Here is a 19503-nt window from a genome sequence, read left to right as displayed (position 1 = left end):
GCAAATTTGTCAAACAAGATTTCCCTTTCATAAAACCATGCTGAATCTTCTTGACTGTATTGTGATTTTCTAAATGTCCTGCTACTGCTTCCTTAATAATGGACTTCAACATTTTCCTAATGACAGATATTAGGCTAACTGGTCTATAGTTTCCTGCTTTCTGTCTCCCTCCTTTCTTGAATGGGGCGTTACATTTGCGGTTTTCCAATCCACTGGGACCTCTCTAGAATCCAGGGAATTTTGGTAGATTACAACCAATGCATCCACTATCTTTTAAGACCCTAGGGTGTAGGCAATAAGGTCCAAGGGACTTGCCGACCTTTAGTCCCATTATTTTGCCTAGTACTTTTTCTCTAGTGATAGTAATTGTTTTAAGTTTGCCCCTCCCTATAGTCCCTTGATTATCTATTATTATTGGGATGCTTTCAGTGTCTTCTACCATAAAGACCGACACAAAATATTTGTTCAAAGTCTGCCATTTCCCTGTCTCCCATTATTAATTCCCCAGTCTCATCCTCTAAGGGTCCAACGTTTACTTTAGTTACTCGCTTCCTTTGTATATACCTGTAGAAGTTCTTACTGTCTGTTTTTATATTTCTTGCTTGTTTACTCTCATAATCTATCTTCTTTGATTATTTTTTTAGCCTTTGCTGGTTTCTAAAAATTTCCCAATCCTCTGGCGTACCACTAATCTTTGCAACATTGTATGCCTTTGTTTTTAATTTCATACCATCCTTTACTTCCTTTGTTAGCCATGGGTGGTTCATCCTTCTCTTAAAGTCTTTCTCACTGGAATATCTCTTTGCTGAGAGTGATAAAATATCTCCTTAAATGTCTGCTTATCTACCGTCTTACCCTTGAATCTATTTTCCCAGTCCATTTTAGCCAACTCTGTCTTCATACAAGTTCAGGACACTAGTTTGAGTCCTACGTTTCTCACCCTCAAACTGAATTTGAAATTCTAACATGCCATGATCACTCTTCCCTAGAGGATCCTTTACTATGAGATCACTAATTAATCCCGTCTCAATACACATTACCAGATCTAAAATAGCCTGCTCCCTGGATGGTTCCACAACATATCGTTCTAAGAAACCATTCCGAGTACACTCTATGAACTCATTATCAAGGCTATCTTTGCCAATTTGATTTGTCCAATCAATATGAAAGTTAGGAGAGTAGGACGGTCAAAGAGTAATGAAGGATTGGGATAGGGATTTGGGAGGACAGAGTATCCGAGAAAGGAGAGATGAAAGGAGGCATGACGACAGGAGAGAACGGTCAGGGAGGGATAAAGAGAAAAGGAAAAGGGGGAAAAAGTGGAAAAGTATTGAATATCTAGGGTGCAGAGCGGCAGCCAAAGTGCGCACGTGACTGGACACGGGAAAAGCTCAGCTTACAGAGGCCTGTTTAAATGTAGTAGTTAATGGGATACAATAATAGGGAGACCAGGGTCAAAGGCAGAGGTCCCAAGGAAGGACAAAGCCAACATGAGCATGCTGCGGCAGCATGGAGTACCCACAAACCGCTGTCCAAAGCAGGTGAGTGAAGTCCAGAAGCTGTTTGAAGTGTGGAGAGATTGAGGATGTGCCATCGGAAGGAGAGATGATGACGAAGTTTGTAGGTCACCGTAGATCAAAACAGTGGAGGAAAAGTAAAGTGAAGCAGCAGCTGCTGGTTAGAAGCCTGCGGAGCTGAAAAACCAGTGGAACCAGTTCAGCAGAGACCACAATCACAGCTAAAAGGAAAAATAAACTTTATCAACCTGCAATTACTCCCACAGTTGCCCTCCAATATCAACTCCGGTGCCAACCCACACCATTCTCTCGAACCTGCTCATTCCCGAGCATTGACAGAGGCCCAGGAGCAGGTCATCTGCTCGACCTCTTAGTTGCAGAATGATATGTGGTGGAGGGGGTCTGATTGGGGAGTGGATCCATTTGAAGAAGGAAGAAATAAGCAAATTATCAAAGCAAAATAACTAGTGCATAAGTTGCACTTTTATATAGATATTTATCATCTGTGCATTGGGGATTTATACACCAATATAAACAATCCTTTATCTGTCATTTGGTCCACGTGATCTGCTGGACTGTTTCTGATCGCCTGTGGGAGTCTGTGATGAATTTTCCAGAGCATTTTTCCAGAGGGTACACTGCCGCAGCCGCCATTTTATTTTAATTGTCGGCCGACTCTGCAGTCGGCCCGACAATGGTGGCCACGGGTTCGGCCGGACCGCCAATAGGTAGCCCGGTGCCCCCTCTTGGTGCCGGACGGCTGGCCCGACCGAAGCCCTCCCCGGTGGTCCAGTAGGCGCCACTAAAGTAGCTGCAGAGTTCGCAGCGGCCCTCCCCTTTAGTTGAAGGGGAGGGACATTGCTATGCGTCAGTGCGTGCTGATGACACTGCCCGCCTTCTGCCCCACTCCTGCCGCACCTCCGCCCCTCAGCCGCCCCAAACACTGCCTGGACAATGATAAAAATTTAAAGAGGTCAATTTCCCACTGTGCTCCTCCCCATGGATTGGGGCGGAGAATAATCAATAGTTTGAATTGTGCGCCCCGTTTGGGGCGGAGGGCAATTTCGGCCCCTGAACCTCCGCTTGTCACCCCGTCCGACTTCACTCTCCATTGAACCTGTTCCCGTCAGGTGCATTAAGTTAAACCGCGGTGTACATTTTTAGCTTTGTTCTGCCTTTATGAAGTATGGCTAGCTACTTACACAATGATAAAATGGTGAATGGATTCTATTTGGCATCTCTCGCTCTCTCTTCCTACTCACTGATCTTTTGTAGATATTGGAGCCACGGGTTGGTCATTTTTACTGTTCTCAGGATGAGGATGATGCTGTTAAGACCTTATAACAGGTCGCAGGTTGGGGCTTTCAAAAGAGCTGGAGCATGCCACTGCAGCTTCCAGCATGGCTGACGCAAATGTGCGACGGCTTCGAGGTGAGCGACTGGGTGACGTCCTCAGCACCCAGGTCGCCGTTTGGAGCGTGGGCAGGAGCATCGACTGGGCCCTGGTACAGCAGAGGAGCGGGAAGGTCGTGGCGGACTTGTGACGAGTGATCGGGGCGGAGGAGCGATGAGGAATCGTGGCTGAGATTTGGTGGGTGATCGTGACAGAGGTTCGTCAAACGTTTGGTGCGGAGATACGGTGGGAGATCGTGGTGGAGGTGCGGCGAATGAGGGTACGAGGCCCAGAAGAGCCGAGGGCCCAGGGGCAGCACGGCCCAGCCCACACTGCGATATGTGTGCGCACTAGGTTCGTGCAGCAGAGCAGGTCTCCAGTCATCCTGGTTAATCGTTGCCACTGGATAAAGGCCGAGCTCTGTCAAGCCCGTGTGGTGGCTGATGTGTAAAAAAAATCCATACACAGGCATCTTCCACCCCCTCAATTGGAGCTCAGGATTGGAACATCAGGTCCTTTATTGAAACATCTGTGAACTCCAGCAGAAGCATGGGCTAAATTTCCACAGGAGTTCCGATTGTCATCATAACTGTAGCAGAAGATCCCTGGGATCCCCAGAGGAACCGCATTTATGCCGTTTCTGTGGATCCCCAGCCGGCCAATCAGGTGCTTCCTCGTGGAAAGTCAACCCCTAAGCATCAACCAGCAATTCACAGAGAGGCCAGACTGGCTCAGATACCCCTCGCTGACGGACATTAGTGAACCAGCTGGGCTTTCATAATCATTTTTCCCCCTCATGAACTTAAGAAAATTTGTATTGTGTCTTTCACAACCTGAAGACATCCCAAAATGCTTCGCAGCCAATAAATGAATTACATTTCACAACTAGCAACAGTATGATTTGAACCCATAACCACCGTTCTACCATATACCATGCTCACAAGTTGAGTCCATTGCTTGGATTACTTGTCAAATCCCTAAATTATGACGTTTTGTGTTTCGAAACTATTCTTTAAACTGGCTGATGGTCTCCAATGATCAGACAACACTACATTAAAAATTGGGTAATGGCATTTCCATGTTTGCCCCCAGTAATCCTCATTTCCTTCCCTTGCCATACTTGACATCCCCGTGTGAGTCCTTCACAGGTCCCACTCCCTTCCTGGCTGAGGCCCTTTCAGCCTGCTGCTGTAGCAAAGATCTCATAAGAACATAAGAAATAGGAGCAGGAGTAGACCATTTGGCCCCTCGAGCCTGCTCCGCCATTCAATAAGATCATGGCTGATCTGATCATGGACTCAGCTCCACTTTCCTGCCCACTCCCCATAACCCTTGACTCCCTTATCGTTCAAAAATCTGTCTACCTCCACCTTAAATATGTTCAATGACCCAGCCTCCACAGCTCTCTGGGGTAGAGAATTCCACAGATTCACGGCCCTCTGAGAGAAGAAATTTCTCCTTATCCCCGTTTTAAATGGGCGGCCCCTTAATTCTGAAACGATGCTCCCTAGTTCTAGATTCCCCACGAGGCGAAATATCCTCTCTGCATTTACCCTGTCAATTCCCCTCAGAATCTTATATGTCTCAATAAGATCACCTCTCATTCTTCTAAACTCCAATGAGTATAGGCCCAATCTTTCTTCACAAGACATCTGCTTCCAATGGCATGAATTACTTTGACAGCATTTTGAGAATCTGTAAGGCTTGCAAAACAATAAATATTTGAATCCTGCAGCTTCAAACAACCTTTTGAGAGTTAAGAGTAGAGGGCGAGAATGGGGTGGGAAAGGGATTGGAGTTTCTCATGGATCAGCGGACATACAAGTAGGATTGGAACCATCTCGGATTGTGTCTCCGGGAATTAAGGATTAATCTCCTGATCACTGCTGCATGCAAACCCAGAAGAAAAATCATAGCAGCATTGAAAAACAATGGTGCATTTTTTTCATTTTTATTTTCATTTATTCGTGATAAAAATGTTGAAGATGGGCCAAAAGGATGTTTAAGCGGGCGGTTTGAGGTCATGTAATAAAACCTCCAGGAACACGTGCAGCCAGAGTTGGCATTCCCCTATGTACATGTTCGGCACCAGAACCCGAATCACTGACCGAGCATTGTGGCTGGGTCTGACTGCAGCTGCTGATCTGCTATACATCTGTGGTTTTCAGGATGTCAGAAATGGTAACCATCTAGGTAATACTTGTGCAATTAGAAAAAGTTAGATATGCGTAAGTAGAATTCTCGGCTATCACGTGGCTGCTGTTTCAGCTGTGTACTGTCTCCTGACAGCCAGCGTGGGACACTTGGCAGCAATACAGGCTGATGGCTGTGTGTCTGATCTCCGCGCTGAAGCCTGGCACTGAGAGCTCGTCTGAGCAGCTTGAATCATCTCAGACCAGCACTTCCAGTGCAACTGGGAAAATTAAAGGGATGCGAGCACATTATGGGGGGCAAAATGATTTGTTGGCCTTTGAATAAATGCATTTTAAATTACTTTTTCAACTTTTCTGAAGGCTGCCTGGATCAAATTGTCTTCCATTGAAATGAAATTGGGGAGGGGTGCAGAACAGGAGTCTGATTCGATAGCGCCCGCTTTACACTAAAGTCAAAATCACCCCTCGTTAATTCTGGAGGTGAAGAAGGCAGGGATGGGATTTTCAGCATGGACAGGCTGAGCTTGGGTTGGAGATCGGGGATGTTACGGAGGTGGAAGTAGGCAGTCTTTGTGATAGAGTCATAGAATTATAGAATCTTATAGCACAGAAGGCAGCTATTCAGCCCATCGTGCCTGTGCCAGTCCTTTAAAAGAGCGATCCAATTAGTCCCACTCCTCTGCATTTTCACCATCGTCCAGCAAATTTTCTCCCCTTAACGTACTTGTCCAATTCACTTTTGAAAGTTACTACTAAATCTTCTTCCACCAACCTTTCAGGCAGGGCATTCCAGATCATACAACTCGCTGCGTAAAAAAATGTCTCCTCACCTCGGGGCCGAAATTGCCCTCCGTCCCGTTTGGGGTGGATAATTAGAATTAGTTGATGAATTACAGCCCCAATTGATGGGGCGGGAAATAAAGGGAAATTGCTCTCTTATTAAAAATCTTTGGGCGGCAGAGAAGCGGAAGCGAGTCGGGAGCGGGGCGAAAGGTGGGGGGGGGGGGTTGTCCTCAGTGCCGCGCTGAGCATGTCAGCGTGATGCTGATGATGTAAGTGCGACGCGTGTGACACTTAGCAACGTCCCTCCCCCGCACTTAAAGGGGAGGGACGCTGCGAGGCCTACTTGGCGCCCACTGGGCCACCAGGAAGGGCTTCGGCCGGGCCAACGGGCCCAGCACCCAAGAGGGGGTGCCGGGCTGCCTGTTGTTGGTCCGGCCGAACCAATGGCCGCCATTGTCGGGCCGATTGCAGAGTCGGTCGGCAATTAAAATAAAATGGCGGCTTCGGCGGTGCGCCCTCCCCTTTAAGGGCGAACTGGCAGGTTCCCACCACACGAAGCTGTCGGGGGCACTGACAATCAGCCGATTGATTATTTGAGGGCAATGACGCCTCCGGGCAGGGACCAGGCGGTGCGCGCTCTAATGACGTCACTACCGCCGTTCGCACAGGAGCAGGGTGGATACATTGTCCGCCTCAAAAATTCAAGAGGGCAATGTCCCGATTGTCGGAGAGTCCGGCCCGACTGGGCAGCAACTCATTTACTGTCGTTGCCGTTGGTAACTGATCTTAGAAAAAGGGGCAATTTGGGCCCCCACATCTCTGGCTCTTTTGGCAATTACCTTAAACTGTGCCCTCTGGTTAGCGACCTTTCTGCCAGGGGAAACAATTTCTCCCATTCTACCCTATCTAATCCCCTCATGATGGAGCAGATATGAGGTTGAAAACTCGGCTGAGGCCAGACCAGGACGCCAAGGTTGCAACCAGTCTGGTTCGTCCTGAGTCAGTGGCCAGTGAGAGGCCATTAGCGAGCGAATGGAGATTGTGGAAAGGCCGAAGTTGATGACTCATCCAAGACTGGATGTCAAGCAAGCAATTTGACAGCACGGAGGCAGTGTAGGGATCGATACAGGTGGTGCAGAGGTAGAGCTGGGCGTCGTCAGCGTACACGTGGAAACTGATCCCATGTCTGCAGATGGTGTCGCCGAGGGGCAGAGTGTAGATAAGGAAATGGAGGGGGCCAAGGATAGATCCTTGGGGGTCTCCAGAGATAATGGTGTGGGTGTGGGAAGAGAAGCCATTGCAGGAGATGCTCTGGCTACGATTATATTGTTGAGAATGGAACTAAACACAAGCCCCCATGACCTTGTTCCCGAATGATGGCTAAGTCACTGTCCTTGGATGTAAGGATTCTAGGGGTGGATTTTACGTTTCTTTGCGTCCGTTTTTCGCCCCGGAGTGGCGGCAGTGACGGCGGTGAGGTGTTCTGGGTGGGCGGTCAGCCTCCAATGCCCCGCGGGGGTTTTCGGGTCCGGTTTTGCGGCAGCCGCCCCTGGTTGCGACACCATTGCGATTTTTTGACTCCCGCCCGACCGGTATGTCCCGCAGCGCGCCCCGCAGTGAGCTCCTGGGAAAACGGGCAGTCCAACCTAGGTGAGTAATGCCTAACGTAAGTGTGATTGTTTATTCTTTTAATTTGTTTTGTGATTTATGTTGTGGCGGAGTGGGCAATGTATTGGGAATGTATGGTGTTTTTGTTCTCCCCAGGCGTCTCTCAGAGCGCTCCCGGCCTGGCTCTTTAGCTCGTGAGTTTCCCAGCCTAACGCCCCAGGAGAGGAGTACAACGCCTCCCTTAGCGCTGCGTCCCCTGACTCAGGGCCCAACTGCCCAATTTTGATGACTGAGGTGCAAATTGTTCCCGGGCGCAAACTTTACAGCCCCGAAATCTTCAAAGCCGCAAATCCAGCCCAAATCTTCGCACTGTTGAGTCATGCTGTTTGTGCTGTTCTCTTGCAGGTGTGTTGGAAAATATTCAGAACTACTTTAAAATAAACGACAGCTCAGCTGGTTTATTGCAGACAGGTAAGAGTGACAAGCAGAGTTTTCCATTTTTCCTTCCAATCCCCCCTGTCTTTACCCTTCCCACCCGTCTCCCCGTTGATGGAACTGTCATGAATTCAAATATATTTGCAGCCGGTGTTAAGTTTTTCCGCAATAATCCTTCAAATAATAGTGTGATCATGTGCGTTTAAAATAAATATAAATATTGGAGGATTATTGGGGGAGTGAAGACAGAGTGATTTGGACCATGGAGAGGAGGTATGTTTTTGGAATGGGGAAGAGGGGTTGTTGAGGGAATGGGGAGGAGAGGGACCGGGGGAATGTTGAGGAAAGGGGCCGGGGGAATGGGGAGGAGAGGAGCCGGAGGAATGGGGAGGAGAGGAACCGGGGGAATGTTGAGGAAAGGGGCTGGGGGAATGGGGAGGGGAGGGGCTGGGGGAATGGGGAGGAGAGGGGCCGGGGGAATGGGGAAGAGAGGGGTCGGGGGAATAGGGAGGAGAGGGGCCGGGGGAATGGGGAGGGGTGGGGCCGGGGGAATGGGGAGGAGAGGGGCCGGGGGAATGGGGAGGAGAGGGGCTGGGGGAATGGGGAGGAGAGGGGCTAGGAGGAATATTTGGGATCGGGAACATAGGGACAGGATTGGCCATTCAGCCCCTCAAGCCTGTTCCGCTATTTCCTTAAATCATAGCTGATCTGCATCACAACTCCATGGGAATGAGGTAGAACATAAGAACATAAGAATTAGGAGCAGGAGTAGACCATTCGGCCTCTCGAGCCTGCTCCGCCATTCAGTAAGATCATGGCTGATCTTTTACCTCAACTCCACTTTCCTGCACTATCCCCATATCGCTTGATTCCCTTAATATCCAAAAATCTATCGATCTCTGCCTTGAATATACTCAATGGCTGAGCCTCCACAGCCCTTTGGGGTAGAGAATTACAAAGATTTACCACTCTCTGAGTGAAGACATTTGTCCTCATCTCAGTCCTAAATGGCCACCCACTTATTTTGAGACTGTGACCCCTAGTTCTAGACTCCTCAGCCACAGGAAACATCCTCCCTGCATCTACCCTGTCAAGCCCTGTAAGAATGTTGTATGTTTCAATGAGATTACTTTTCATTCTTCTAAACTCTAGAGAATTGAGGCCTAGTCTACTCAATCTCTCCTCATAGGACAATCCCCCCATCCCAGGAATCAGTCTGGTGAACCGTCATCACACTTCCTCTATGGCAAGTATATCCTTCCTTAGGTAAAGAGACCAAAACTGTACACAATACTCCAGGTGTGGTCTCACCAGGGCCCTATATAATTGCATCTTTACTCTTATACTCAAATCCTCTTGTAATAAAGGCCAACATACCATCTGCTTTCTTAATTGCTTGCTGTACTTGCATGTTAACTTTCAGTGACACGTGTACAAGGACGCCCTGGTCCCTCTGAACACCAACATTTCCCAGTCTCTCTCCATTTAAAAAATACTCTGCTTTTCTATATTTCCTACCAAAGTAAATAACTTCACATTTCTCCACATTATATTCCATTTGCCATGTTCGTACCCACTCACTTAGCCTGTCTATATCCCCATGAAGCCTCTTTACATCCTCTTCACAATTTACATTCCCATCTAGCTTTGTATGATCAGCAAACTTGGATATATTACATTTGGTCCCCTCATCCAAATCATTGATATAGATTGTGAATAGCTGGGGTCAAAGCACTGATCATTGCGGTACCCCACTAGTTACAGCCGAAAATAATCTGTTTATTCCGACTCTCTGTTTTCTGTCCATTAACCAATCCTCAATCCATGCTAGTTATTACCCCCAATCCCATGAGCCCCAATTTTGTTCAATAACCTCTTGGGTGGCACCTTATTGAATGCCTTCTGAAAATCCAAATACACCACACCCACTGGTCCCTCCTTATCTATTCTGCTTGTTACAGCCTCAAAAAACTCTAACAAATTTGTCAAACATAATTTCCCTTTCATAAAACCGTGTTGACTCTGCCCAATCCTAGTAATATTTTCTAAGTGCCCTGTAACCACGTCCTTAATAATAGATTCTAGCATTTTGCCTACTCCTGATGTCAAGCCTATGGTCTTAGAGATGATTGGGGGATGGGGAGGAAGGATGTTTAGGGAATTGATGGGAAGTGTGTTTGGGAAATGGGGAAGAGGATATTTTCCTTGCATTTGGCTTTGACCTGGAACTGCTGGCATCGGGCATCCAAATTTTAAAAAACCCCGATCTGTAATGTATGCTCACAGATTTATAGAGCTGTTGAGTTGGGAGTGGCTTAGCCAGTCACGTGATGTTCACAATACTCAATAAAACCCCAGCCAGTTGAGTTTGAGGGATCCACGATGGGGCAGGTGGTTGTGGGCCTGGTGGATGAGCTGGTAATGTGTAGTGTGATTGTTAAAACTTTGCTAATAAACCAACTAGTTCTGAATAGCAATGTGTTGCTATGAATTCTTAAGCCAAGAACCTATGAAGCAAATACATTACAAGATACAATACTGAGCACCAGAATCCACCGCAAAAGAAAGAGATTGTAAAACTGAAAGCAAGAGAAAATATCATATCCGGTGTATTTACTTAAGAACAAACCTGTATGGTAACTACAATGAATATAATGTGCACCTTCACCCATAACATGATTTGCTAGGGCCAGAGTGGGACATTGTTGGCCAACATCTCCTATTACAACCCCATGGTAAGCTGATTACTGTTTGAAGGACCAGTATGTCGAACATTCACACTCTCTCGCTCATTTCACTAGTGCACATCTGTCACACTTCAGCGTGTCAAGGATATTTAAAAGAAAAACACTCATTTCTTGCTGGTTTCTTCTGACCCCGGAGCCAGGAATTTATGAGCACTTCACAATCTGAAATTTACCCCACCAGCAACAATCAACTGCCATCTGGCCCCAGGATTTACAGCGATTGGGTCTGTGGCCTTAAAGGACAAGGCTAAGTTAAACACTGTGACAGAATAATACATTGTGCATTGTCTACTACAATGCTCCTGTCATTATAGAGCACTGCAGACCATGAGCAATGCTACGGGAGATGTGCCAGGATCTGTCACTGGTGGTCTCGACAGCGAGCCCATTGTACTCGGCCCTGTCGATTGGGCTGATTCTACCAGCAGCTTCTGCCTTAGGCACACTGCTCCTTTAGTTCTGCCATAACATCGCTGTGAAGTCTGTTAAATTAATACACCTGTAATAAGAGCGCATTTTATGAGGTTTCTCTATAAAGGAGCTGTATGCAGAGAATTTATCACCATACTTTCCCACGTATTGTAGGGAGGGTATGCTATCTGCTGCATCTTTGAGCTTCTGTTGGTTCTGCTGCTCTGTTACACCAGAATGCCATCTGGTGGTGGCAGTGGCATTGTGCGTTGGACGCTGTAATGTATTCGCTTCAAAGGGCTCTTTGCTTAAGAATTCATAGCAACACATTGCTATTCAGAACTGGTCGGTTTATTCGCAAAAGGTTTAACAATCACACTACACATTACCAATTCATCCACCAGGCTCACAACCACCTGCCCCATCCGAACCCAACTGGCTGGGGTTTTATTGAGTCTTGTGAACATCACGTGACTGGCTAAGCCAATCCCAACTCAACAGCTCGACAACTCACAGGTGCATACATTACAGACTCAACTGCCTTGGAGCGTTACCACACTGATTCACGTGTATGATGCTTTTCTCTCTTGTTATACTTCATCTTGTCTTTTCTCCTTTTGGTTTTCATTTCATCTTGATGTCTGACTGGAAGTCTCTTCCACTGTCGCTCTTGCTGTCACTTCCCCTTTCCAATTCTCTCCCAGTTGCTTTTTTTTCCCCCCAGCGTCCCTCTGACCACCCACCTTTGGCCTCCCAGTGCCATGTGAATGTCGTAATAGCCATTGGCTACTGAGATCCTCGGCGGCCATTTTGAAAGTAGGTAGGAAACAACAACAACAACTTATAAGAACATAAGAAATAGGAGCAGGAGTAGGCCATACGGCCTCTCGAGCCTGCTCTGCCATTCAATACGATCATGGCCGATCCGATCATGGACTCAGCTCCACTTCCCTGCCCGCTCCCCATAACCCCTTATTACCTTGTCAGTTAAGAGAATGTCTATCTCTGTCTTAAATCCGTTCAATGTCCCAGCTTCCACAGCTCTCTGAGGCAGTGAATTCCACTGATTAACAACCCTCTGAGAGAAGAAATTCCTCCTCATCTCTGTTTTAAATGGGCGGCCTCTTGTTCTAAGATCATGCCCTCTAGTTCTAGTCTCCCCCATCAGTGGAAAGTTCCTCTCTGCATCCACGTTTCGATAAGATCACCTCTCATTCTTCTGAATTCCAATGAGTATTTATATAGCACCTTTAAGGTAGTGAAACGTCCCAAGGCGCTTCACAGGAGTATGAGATAAAAAATTTGAAACAACAGTAAAATAATACCAATGGCACAGCAAGCTTCACCGTCTTCTGATCTTTATCTGAGAGTTGTTGGAGCATGGAAGTGGTTGGAGTAGAGACCATTGCATCTTTTAAGGGAAACTTGGTTAAACATTGAAAGCAGAGAAAAATATAGGGCTAAGAGGATAAAGTGAAGCAGTGGGATTAGTTTTGGGTACTGTTCCAACAAAGTGAATGGACTCCTTCCATGATATATGCTGCTATGGGGGATCCCATTGAATGAAAGAAAGACGTGCACCTTGCACAACCTCAGGGCATCCCAAAGTGCTTTACAGTTAATGAAGTACTTTTTGCCATGCAGTCACTGTTGTAATGAAGGGAAACATGGCAGCAAGGTCCCACAGACAGCAATGAGATCATCTGTTTTAGCCATGTTGCTTGATCGAGCACTCCACTGCTTTTCTTCGAAATGGTGCCATGGGATCCTTTACGTCCACCTGAGAGGGCAGACAGGGCCTCGGTTTAACATCTCAGCCGAAAGGTGGAACCTCTGACAGTGCAGCACTCCCTCAGCACTGCACTGGGAGTATCAACCTGGATTATGCACTCAAGTCCCTGGAGTGGGACTTGAACCCACAACCTTTTGGCTCAGAGGCGTGAGTGCTGCCCACTGAGTCACGGCTGACTCTTAAATACAGTTGGGAGAACTTTGCACATGCTGTAGGGCATGGTGGCCCTGCTCATCTGGAATTTACTGGCTAGATGTTGAGATGGCTGTTTAATCACTGACTTGCCTCTTTTGTTCAGTCTTTATCTGCAGCTACATGGTGCTGGCTCCTTTGTTTGGTTACCTGGGTGATCGGTACAACAGGAAGATTCTCATGTGCATTGGAATAATCATGTGGTGTGGCGTGACACTGGCAGGATCGTTCGTCACTCAGTCTGTAGGCCGATTTATTTTCATTTTAATGATGTAGTTGTCAAAGTTGTGGTTATTTTAGTTTAGCCTTCTGCATTGCTGTGTGCAAGGGCCCATGTCTGGGCCAGTTTTCACTGCAGAAGCTGGCTGCTTATGACACGTATAAAATGGCTGCACATAGTGACACCACTATTCCTGGCCAGATTGGAGATGATAGGTTAACTCCCCCATCAATCCAGCCAGGAGACCACACTATCGTAGGTGACTGGGATTGATTTACGTACATAAGTTTTAATGTAAATATCCTCTGCTCACTGCACTTTGCTGGAAAACTCACCCTGCTTTTATGGGGATAAGCTGCTGAAGGTTTGGTCATGAGCTCTGTTTGCTGTAGCTTGCAGAGACGCTTCTTTTATAAATAGACCCAGTAGACTGTTTGCTTTGCTGTTTGTTGTAAAATGGACCATTTGCCGTGAGTCTTGTCATAAATACCGCCCCGCCTCCAACTGATACACTGACACAGTAGTGTCAATAGACACTCTGATCATTTATATGCAGCAGTAATGCTGACTCCTGGGAGAGGCAAAAAAAACAAGGGAATAAAAGCATGTGGCCAATTCAAGAAAAGCTCCAGAATTGAACATAACATAAGAACATAAGAAATAGGAGCAGGAGTAGGCCATACGGCCCCTCGAGCCTGTTCCGCCATTCAATACGATCATGGCTGATCTGATCATGGACTCAGCCCCACTTCCCTGCCCACTCCCCGTAACCCCTTATCCCCTTATCGGTTAAGAAACTGTCTATATCTATGTCTTAAATTGGCCCTGACGTTTACCATTCTGAAATAACTGCTGCTCACGATGACTATGCAATATCTTCTTATGATTTTAAGCTTATGATTTCCACAGAAACATTTCAACAACACAGTTAAAAAAAAAGAGAGCACTGAGGACAGAGTGAAAATGGTTTATAAATGTCATCTGAAAGCAGAGATTTGATAGTTGTCTGTTAATCACAACTCTGGTGTACAGTTTCCCAACGATACCGTTCCTGTGTATTTCTGTCAGCTGCTGTCTCAGTTGGTCTCAGTTGGCCATGAACTTCATCCAATACAGTTCATGATTGCTATTCCATAAAGCAGCTTTAATAAATGGAAATTCTAAATTCAGATTACATTACAGGGTAGCATTTAAAGATAACCAAGATTGTGAATGAAGTAGTTTTTAGATATTTATGTATATATGTGTGATTAGTTGTGCTGTTGAACATTGCAGCGATCAATGTTCAGGTATGGAATAGAATTCACTGACTACATGCAGATTAAAAGCTTTTTTGCCCCTATTCATTCTGGGGATGTGGGTGTCGCTGGCGAGGCCGGCATTTATTGACCATTCCTAGTTGCCCTCGAGAAGATGGTGGTGAGCCACCTTCTTGAACTGCTGCAGTCCGTGTGGTGAAGGTGCTCCCACAGTGGAGGACAGACGCACCAACGTTAGTGTCCTCGTCCAGGCCAACATCCCATCATTGAAGCACTGACCACACTTGGTCAGCTCCACTGGGCAGGCCACATTGTTCGCATGCCAGACACGAGACTCCCAAAGCAAGTGCTCTACTCGGAACTCCTTCACGGCAAGTGAGCCAAAGGTGGGCAGAGGAAACATTTCAAGGACACCTTCAAAGCCTCCCTGATAAAGTGTAACATCCCCACTGACACCTGGGAATCCCTGGCCAAAGACCGTCCTAAGTGGAGGAAGTGCATTTGGGAGGGCGCTGAACACCTCGAGTCTCATCACCGAGAGCATGCAGAAACCAAGCGCAGGCAGTGGAAAGAACGTGCGGCAAACCTGTCCCACCCACCCTTTCCTTTAATGACTATCTGTCCCACCTGTGACAGGGACTGTGGTTCTCATATTGGACTGTTCAGCCACCTGAGGACTCATTTTTAGAGTGGAAGCAAGTCTTCCTCGATTCTGAGAGACTGCCTATGATAATGATAAGGAGGGTGCTCCAGGGTTTTGACCCAGCGACGATGAAGGAACGGCCGATATATTTCCATGTCAGGATGGTGTGTGACTGGGAGGGGAGCTTGGAGGTGGTGGTGTTCCCATGCGCCTGTTGCCCTCTGTGGTGGAGGTCACAGGTTTAATGGCGCTGTCGAAGAACTCTACTCTGATCCATCAAAGGGGCCTTAGAGACCATCTGAGATCAACACTCTAGTCGCACCAGAAAGACACGTTCCAATTCCCATGTCACAGAAGCTAAATGCGATCGCCAGATTAGTGCCAATGTGTACGCAATTTAGTCTAGTGAATTGATGTCCATTGAAACTGCTCAACACATTTGACATCAGACCCTGTGGACTGGGCTGGCTTTGAACCGAGGAGCTCAGAGGAGAAAGAGCGGTGTGTTAACCCACTGCCCCTGCCAGATGCAGTTCTCAATAGCCCTCCCAACCGAGAAATGTTCGCTGGTGTGTCTTGGACTTTCTGCTTCCGAGCCATCATTTATTTTTCAATTTATTTTTCTCCTCAGTACTTTTGGTTGCTGCTTGCGTGCCGTGCATTTGTTGGCATTGGGGAAGCCAGTTACTCCACCATCGCACCCACCATCATTGCAGACCTCTTTGTAGATGCCAAAAGGACATTGATGCTCTCCATCTTCTATATTGCGATCCCAGTGGGAAGGTACGTACATGACATGAAAGTCAGAAGCAAAATATAAAAAGGAGAATAGTAAAGGTGAAGGGCAGAGAAACCCAAGGCAAAAAACAAAAAGGGCCACATTATAGCAAAATTCTAAAGGGGCAAAGTGTGTTTAAAAAAACAAGCCTGAAGGCTCTGTACCTCAATGCGAGGAGTATTCGGAATAAGGTGGATGAATTAACTGCGCAGATAGCAGTTAACGGATACGATGTGATTGGCATCACGGAGACATGACTCCAGGGTGACCAAGGCTGGGAACTCAACATCCAGGGGTATTCAGCATTTAGGAAGGATAGACAGAAAGGAAAAGGAGGCGGGGTGGCGTTGCTGGTTAAAGATGAAATCAATGCAATAGTAAGGAGGGACATTAGCCTGGATGATGTGGAATCGGAATGGGTGGAGCTGCGGAATTCCAAAGGGCAGAAAACACTAGTGGGAGTTGTGTATAGACCACCAAATAGTAGTAGTGAGGTTGGGGACAGCATCAAACAAGAAATAAGGGATGTGTACAATAAAGGTACAGCAGTAATCGTGGGCGACTTTAATCTACACATTGATTGGACTAACCTAACTGGTAACTGGTAGCAATGCGGTGGAGGAGGATTTCCTGGAGTGTATTAGGGATGGTTTTCTAAACCAGTATGTCAAGGAACCAACCAGGGAGCTGGCCATCCTAGACTGGGTGATGTGTAATGAAAAGGGACTAATTAGCAATCTTGTTGTGCGAGGCCCCGTGGGGAAAAGTGACCATAATATGTTGAATTCTTTATTAAGAGAGTGACAAAGTTTATTTGGAAACTCGGGTCCTGAACTTAAGGAAAGTTAACTTCGACAGTATGAGGCGTGAATTGGCTAGAATAGACTGGCAAAGGATACTTAAAGGGTTGACGGTGGATAAGCAATAGCAAACATTTAAAGATCACATGGATGAACTTCAGCAATTATACATCCCTGTCTGGAGTAAAAATAAAACGGGGAAGGTGGCACAACCATGGCTAACAAAGGAAATTAAGGATAGTGTTCAAGCCAAGGAAGAGGCATATAAATTGGCTAGAAAAAGCAACAAACTTGAGAACTGGGAGAAATTTAGCATTCAACAGAGGAGGACTAAGGGTTTAATTAAGAGGGGGAAAATAGAGTACGAGAGGAAGTTCCCAGGGAACATAAAAACTGACTGCAAAAGCTTCTATAAATATGTGAAGAGAAAAAGATTAGTAAAGACAAACGTAGGTCCCTTGCAGTCGGATTCAGGTGAAATTATGATGGGGAACAAAGAAATGGCAGACCAATTGAACCAATACTTCTGTTCTGTCTTCATGAAAGAAGATGCAAATAACCTTCCGAAGGTACTAGGGGACAGTGGGTCTAGTGAGAAGGAGGAACTGAAGGATATCCTTATTAGGCGGGAAATTGTGTTAGGGAAATTGATGGGATAATGGGTTGATAAATCCCCGGGTCCTGATAGTCTGCATCCCAGAGTGCTCAAGGAAGTGGCCCTAGAAATAGTAGATGCATTGGTGATCATTTTCCAACAGTCTATCGACTCTGGATCAGTTCCCATGGACTGGAGGGTAGCTAATGTAACACCACTTTTTAAAAAAGGAGTGAGAGAGAAAATGGGCAATTATAGACCGGTTAGCTTGACATCAGTAGTGGGGAAAATGTTGGAATCGATCATGAAGGATGGAATAGCAGCGCATTTGGAAAGCGGTGACAGGATTGGACCAAGTCAGCATGGATTTATGAAAGGGAAATCATGCTTGACGAATCTTCTGGAATTTTTGAGGATGTAACTAGCAGAGTGGACAAGGGAGAACCAGTGGATGTGGTGTATTTGGACTTTCAAAAGGCTTTTGACAAAGTCCCGCACAAGAGATTGTTGTGCAAAATCAAAGCATGTGGTATTGGGGGTAAGTGGATAGGGAACTGGTTGGCAGACAGGAAGCAGAGAGTCGGGATAAACGGGTCCTTTTCAGAATGGCAGGCAGTGACTAGTGGAGTGCCGCAGGGCTCAGTGCTGGGACCCCAGCTCTTTACAATATACATTAACGATTTGGATGAAGGAATTGAGTGTAATATCTCCAAGTTTGCAGATGACACTAAACTGGGTGGCGGTGTGAGCTGTGAGGAGGACGCTAAGAGGCTGCAGGATGACTTGGACAGGTTAGGTGAGTGGGCAAATGCATGGCAGATGCAGTATAATGTGGATAAATGTGAGGTTATCCATTTTGGGGGCAAAAACACAAAGGCAGAATATTATCTGAATGGCGGCAGACTAGGAAAAGGGGAGGTGCAACGAGACCTGGGTGTCATGGTTCATCAGTCACTGAAAGTGGGCACGCAGTTACAGCAGGCAGTAAAGAAGGCAAATAGTATGTTGGTCTTCATAGCTAGGGGATTTGAATATAGAGGCAGGGAGATCTTACTGCAGTTGTACAGGGCCTTACTGAGGCCTCACCTGGAATATTGTGTTCAGTTTTGGTCTCCTAGTCTGAGGAAGGACGTTCTTGCTATCGAGGGAGTGCAGCGAAGGTTCACCAGACTGATTCCAGGGATGGCTGGGCTGTCATATGAGGAGAGACTGGATCAACTGGGCCTTTATTCACTGGAGTTGAGAAGGATGAGAGGGGATCTCATAGAAACATATAAGATTCTGACGGGACTGGACAGGTTAGATGAGGGAAGAATGTTCCCGATGTTGGGGAAGTCCAGAACCAGGGGACAAAGTCTTAGAATAAGAGGTAGGCCATTTAGGACCGAGATGAGGAGAAACTTCTTCACTCAGAGAGTTGTTAACCTGTGGAATTCCCTGCCGCAGAGAGTTGTTGATGGTAGTTCACTGGATATATTCAAGAGGGAGATAGATATGGCTCTTACGGTTAAGGGGATCAAGGGGTATGGAGAGAAAGCAGGAAAGGGGTACTGAAGGAATGATCAGCCATGATCTTATTGAATGGTGGTGCAGGCTCGAAGGGCTGAATGGCCTACTCCTGCATCTTTTTCTATGTTTCGCCCTATTTCTGCGCTGGGTAACGCTGATGAAATTGCGGTGTGGATGGGGAACTATGCCTATCAGTCCCTTTGGGAATAACCGCTTGGCTCGAACGCCAATACACAGAGCCATAGAATCTTCTGGAGTCCCCCCATCGCAAACCTGCCTTTCTGACCCAGCCAGAGGTGGTGGGCGGGAGAGGGGAAGGTGCAGTTTCCACCAATGAGAATGTTGCTGCTGGGTTCCTGTGTCACCATGGCACCCACCAGAGCAGGTGTGGATGGGGAATGTGGTACCGTGCAGGCCGGTTTGTCACTCGTTCTTTAGTTGGCAGCCCTGGTCCAGCAGTAATAGCCCCTCCCCTCCCCCCTTATAAGGGGGCTGTTCTCTCTATGGAACTTTGTGATTTTCTTTGGGGGTGTCTTGACCCGCACCCAAAAGTGAGCCCACCCCCAACCCCACAACTCAACCCCGCCCCCAACCCAACTCCCCACCCCAACCCCCACCCCAATCTCCCACCCCTAAACCCACCCCCACCTCCCATCCCAACCTCACCC

At 47.0% G+C, this 19503-nt stretch overlaps 1 protein-coding gene across 2 annotated transcripts in view; it reads left to right on the top strand.

Annotated features, from left to right (window-relative positions):
* The window catches only part of LOC139226535 (protein spinster homolog 3-like), a 184616-nt gene that overhangs the window by 16155 nt on the left and 148958 nt on the right, over positions 1-19503 (top strand). For both annotated transcript variants that reach the window (XM_070857369.1, XM_070857368.1), the window contains exons 2-4: positions 7860-7925; positions 13138-13274; positions 15785-15936. In XM_070857369.1, the coding sequence (XP_070713470.1) occupies positions 7860-7925; positions 13138-13274; positions 15785-15936 (355 nt within the window). The remainder of the gene's footprint in view (positions 1-7859; positions 7926-13137; positions 13275-15784; positions 15937-19503) is intronic.

Source organism: Pristiophorus japonicus, chromosome 16 (genome assembly GCF_044704955.1).
Source record: "Pristiophorus japonicus isolate sPriJap1 chromosome 16, sPriJap1.hap1, whole genome shotgun sequence".
NCBI classification, from domain to species: domain Eukaryota; kingdom Metazoa; phylum Chordata; class Chondrichthyes; family Pristiophoridae; genus Pristiophorus; species Pristiophorus japonicus.
This window is presented reverse-complemented; position numbering and strand designations above follow the sequence as displayed.